This window comes from Hibiscus syriacus, unplaced genomic scaffold (assembly GCF_006381635.1).
Source record: "Hibiscus syriacus cultivar Baekdansim isolate YM2019G1 unplaced genomic scaffold, ASM638163v2 tig00117032_pilon, whole genome shotgun sequence".
NCBI classification, from domain to species: Eukaryota; Viridiplantae; Streptophyta; class Magnoliopsida; order Malvales; family Malvaceae; genus Hibiscus; species Hibiscus syriacus.
In genome coordinates this window covers 1,470,706-1,474,448 of record NW_024063532.1, presented here as the reverse complement: position 1 = coordinate 1,474,448, position 3,743 = coordinate 1,470,706, and the positions used below count along the sequence as shown (strand labels likewise).

The 3,743-nt window shown below is 38.1% G+C and overlaps 1 protein-coding gene across 2 annotated transcripts; it reads right to left on the bottom strand.

Moving 5' to 3' along the window:
- Positions 1–1,195: 1,195 nt before the first annotated feature.
- Positions 1,196–3,369, bottom strand: LOC120196347 (ethylene-responsive transcription factor RAP2-12-like). Of its 2 annotated transcripts, XM_039198171.1 has the most exons (3): positions 3,353–3,369; positions 3,028–3,311; positions 1,196–2,207 (listed from the first exon to the last, which is right to left on the bottom strand). In XM_039198171.1, coding segments are annotated over exons 1-3 (1,164 nt in total). In that variant the 5' UTR covers positions 3,355–3,369; the 3' UTR covers positions 1,196–1,329. The 2 variants fall into 2 exon arrangements, with proteins under 2 accessions (XP_039054102.1, XP_039054101.1); XM_039198170.1 differs by lacking the exon at positions 3,353–3,369 and having other exon boundaries at positions 3,028–3,328.
- Positions 3,370–3,743: the final 374 nt, after the last annotated feature.

The window sequence follows — 3,743 nt, the reverse complement described above, 5'->3', positions numbered from 1 at the left end:
ATGTTCTGCCCCTACTGGTCTTGCAACCGAGCCCCACCTAGAATCTGGCTGACATTCACGAAAGGAATTAAAGCTCTCGTTGTCAAACTCGCATTGTTACTAATAGCGGGTTGGAAGAACCCAGGAACTTGATGACTGGGAATCCCTCCGAGTAGAGTTGAAGCCTCGAAGGGCTGTATCTTAAGCCTATTTTCTTAGGATTGCTACAGTTTAAGACCGAAGATGCAATAGATGAGAGAGACAGGGTTGGGTTAGAATAAACATTCAACTGACATGCATCTAATGTTACGGTTTACCTTAATGGGGTTCCAAAGTGTTAGATAGATTATAGAGGTAGATTGAATACAAAGAAATGATCCTAAAACTATAAATCAACCCCAAGTACATCCTTTCATTGAAGCTTCCTTCTTAAACAAATATCCGGAGCCGTCGTAGGGAATTGAAGTCAATATGTTGATTCCGTACAGATTCCCTCGTTGAAAATGGGCCCTGGTGGTGATGCTGGTGGGGCTGCTTTTGCAGCCACTGTTATGGACAGAACAGTCACGAGACCCCGTCAAAGCTTTACTTGATGTCTTTTTTAGTTCATCATTTTGTTTGGATAGGAATAAAGTATTCCTGGTATGTCATCTTCCTAGAGTTGCCATCCCTTGTGAGTCCATGATACTGGGACCCAGCACACCAGCAAAGCTGACCCCCACGGTGGCCTAGATGATGGCCGAATCCTTTGACCTTCGACTACCAAACAAATTCCCACGACAAACTTGTGACCCTACCCGACGCGTTAATTTTATGTACACATGAATAAATTTGCAATGCTCCCCACATGCAAGAGTGAGATGAAGATTGGATATTTTTCATTTTTAACCCCGATCTTATCTGCTTCACGTGGCTACTTTATATGACGGAAAGCTTCAGGTGAAAACATTGCGTAGCATCCTGACAAAAAAAACCAGAATGGGGTTACAGGAGAAACAAATGGCAAAACGAATTCATCTTCTTTCCGCATGTCATCTTAAATCAAACATGGTAACTGATATAGTTACTCAAATTTAAGGTTCAATGTTCGACACAAAAGAAATGAAACATACTAGAACCTCTTATTAATTCAATCATGACAACAGATTGGCCAATTCCTGAGAGCAGTAAACAAGAAAAACAAAAAGCAAAAGCGAGATATAAACAGCTGACATTCGTCCATAAAAATGAAAAAAAGTAATGTTAGAGAGAACACAGTTGATAAAGCGGCTGTCAGGAGGGGCTGCGGTGAGCTTCACTAACACGCCTCATTTACAGGAAAAAAAAAACTACTAAGTAGAGCATGTTTGCTCAGAAAAGATCAGCAGTCATGTAAGGTAAGTCATCAAAGCTCCAAAGATCCATTGGGTTTGCACCATCCTGAGTTGCATTTCCATTGAGAAAGGCATCAATGGAAGCATCCGAGCTGCCCCCAATGAATGCCATCTGATCGTCTAAAGCCAATAGATCATCAGATAGACTCTTCCCAAAATTCTCTTCAGTAGGCATAACGTTGTCAAAACTTGGTTTCAGCTTCTTTTGAGGGTTTGCATCCTCCACAAACTCATCGCCTTCTATAGAAGCTTCAAGAACAGACAATATTTGGGGAGTCTTTGCACCATGTTCTCCCCAGACAAAGTCAGAAGAGTCAAAGGAGTTGCTTCCGTCTTCCGAATTGAAATACAAGGGAGAGTTGTCGGATTGAGCAAAAGGTTTAGATCCAACATCTACAGCGGCAGGAACAGGGTCCACATATGCAAATGGATCAACCGTTGCCTTCTCTTCTAAGAAATCCATGATATCATAGTAGTTTTGCTCTGGTTTGTTCAAGCAATTGAAATTCTGGTTGATATTTGGTTCAACAGGGCTCAAATCTGACATGAGAAGTGGCTTCTCATCAATTGTCTTAATCGCACTCTTTGGAGAGCCACGCGAAATCTCATCAGGGAAGTTCACCTTTGCTTTCTTACCCCGAATTCTTGTTGCCTCGGCATCATAAGCTCTAGCAGCTTCTTCGGCAGTATTGAAAGTACCTAGCCAGACCCTTACCCCTTTCCTTGGGTCTCGGATCTCAGCAGCCCATTTACCCCATGGGCGTTGTCGAATGCCTCGATACTGGTTCTTCCTCTTTCTTTTTGCAAATTTCACAGCTTGACCTTTGAATTGCACAGATTTTACTGGGTTCGGACCTTCATAATCAAAAACAAAAAACTTATTAATACTGTAAAAATTCATGGATCTTATGAATAAATGTTACAGTTAATGAAGACCTATAAATAATTAAATATCTTTCAACAGGAAACAGAATTTAGCACCTTCAAGTGCAATAAAACCATGAGAAGAACACGGTAATAAACATTATACTCAAAACTCAAAAGTACTGGTTAAGGTATGACTTATCAAACTCAATTTCCTAAAACTTAACTAAGGGTAAAGACTTCGGTTTCTCTGCTTGGAAACAATAATCATGATTTTAATCCATACTAAGATTTCAAAAACCAGTTTGACACGAGGGGAATAAAAAACTAAGAAGCCTACAAATATGTCAGACTGAAACCATAATCACTCTCACGGGACACACTACAAAATCAGTTGATTTGAGCAGGTAGAAAATCCACTCTTCTTACAGGTCTTCATTTATTTGAGCCGGAAAAGGCAAAATAGAAAGTAAAATGTTTTACACATTGACAGAGACAATCTATCAACAGCTGAAAAAAAGAATAACAGAAAAAATGTGTGTATAAAAAAGTTAAACCTTTTGATAGAAATATAAAATTTTAACAAAACATATTAACCAATGTATTCATAAGGCATACTCCAATTAACTAAACACTGGATAAGCTCCGAAAATTCGATAACAATAAATCTTTAGCTGCATTCCAAGAAGATACAACCTTCAAATTTTTTTCCTACAGTAAGAAGTTAAACCAAGAAAAAAAAGGAAAAAACGAAATTTGAAAGAGAAATGAGAAAGAAAACTAAGAATTCAATATTATTGTTATTATTTACCATGAGAGACAGTTGACGACGCTTTCTTTGTGTCAGAGAAAGCAAAAGGCTTGATATCAACCAAAACATCATCGACATCATAGTTATCGACGTCAGATTCCTCATCCTTGAAGTCCTGGAAGTCAGCCTCAAAATCATCAGCGAAATGGAACACCGGCTTCGAGTACCTTTTAGCCGACCCCTTTTTGGGTTCCCTTTTTTCCAGATCGGGCCACAAGAAGTCAGCCGTCAGCCGTCGCGACCACGTCGGAGCAATAAAATCAGAGATAATAGCTCCTCCACACATGATGAATCGATTGGTGATTTAACAAAGTTGATGATTCGAATGATGATTTGATCAGAGATTTAAGTAAGAAACATGTATAATAGCGGCTCTTTGTTTTTGATTTGTTGGTAGTGATGAATGCTTGCTTTCGAATGGGTTTATAGGAGTGAACAAGGCATGCTGGTGGGAATTTTATATTTCATTTCGAGGGAGGTGATTTTACATTGATGTCCACGAAAAATACAAATATATGTTAATTTATTTAATGAAATAATAAAATAACTTTTAAATAAAAATTGGTTAAATTCTAATAGAAGTTCTTGTATTATATTTAAAAGTTCATTTTAATCCCACTACTATGAAAAGGAAAATTTCATTTCTTGCACTATCTAAAAATTCATTTTAATCTCTAGTACAAAAAAACTGCTCCTTATATGTTTAAAAATTTAAC

What these genes read in the sequence shown, in the direction of transcription:
- LOC120196347 (XM_039198171.1), bottom strand. An exon ending in GTCGTCAACTGTCTCTCATG is followed by an intron (nt 2,208 to 3,027) that starts GTAAATAATAAC and finishes TTGATTATGAAG; the next exon opens with GTCCGAACCCAGTAAAATCT.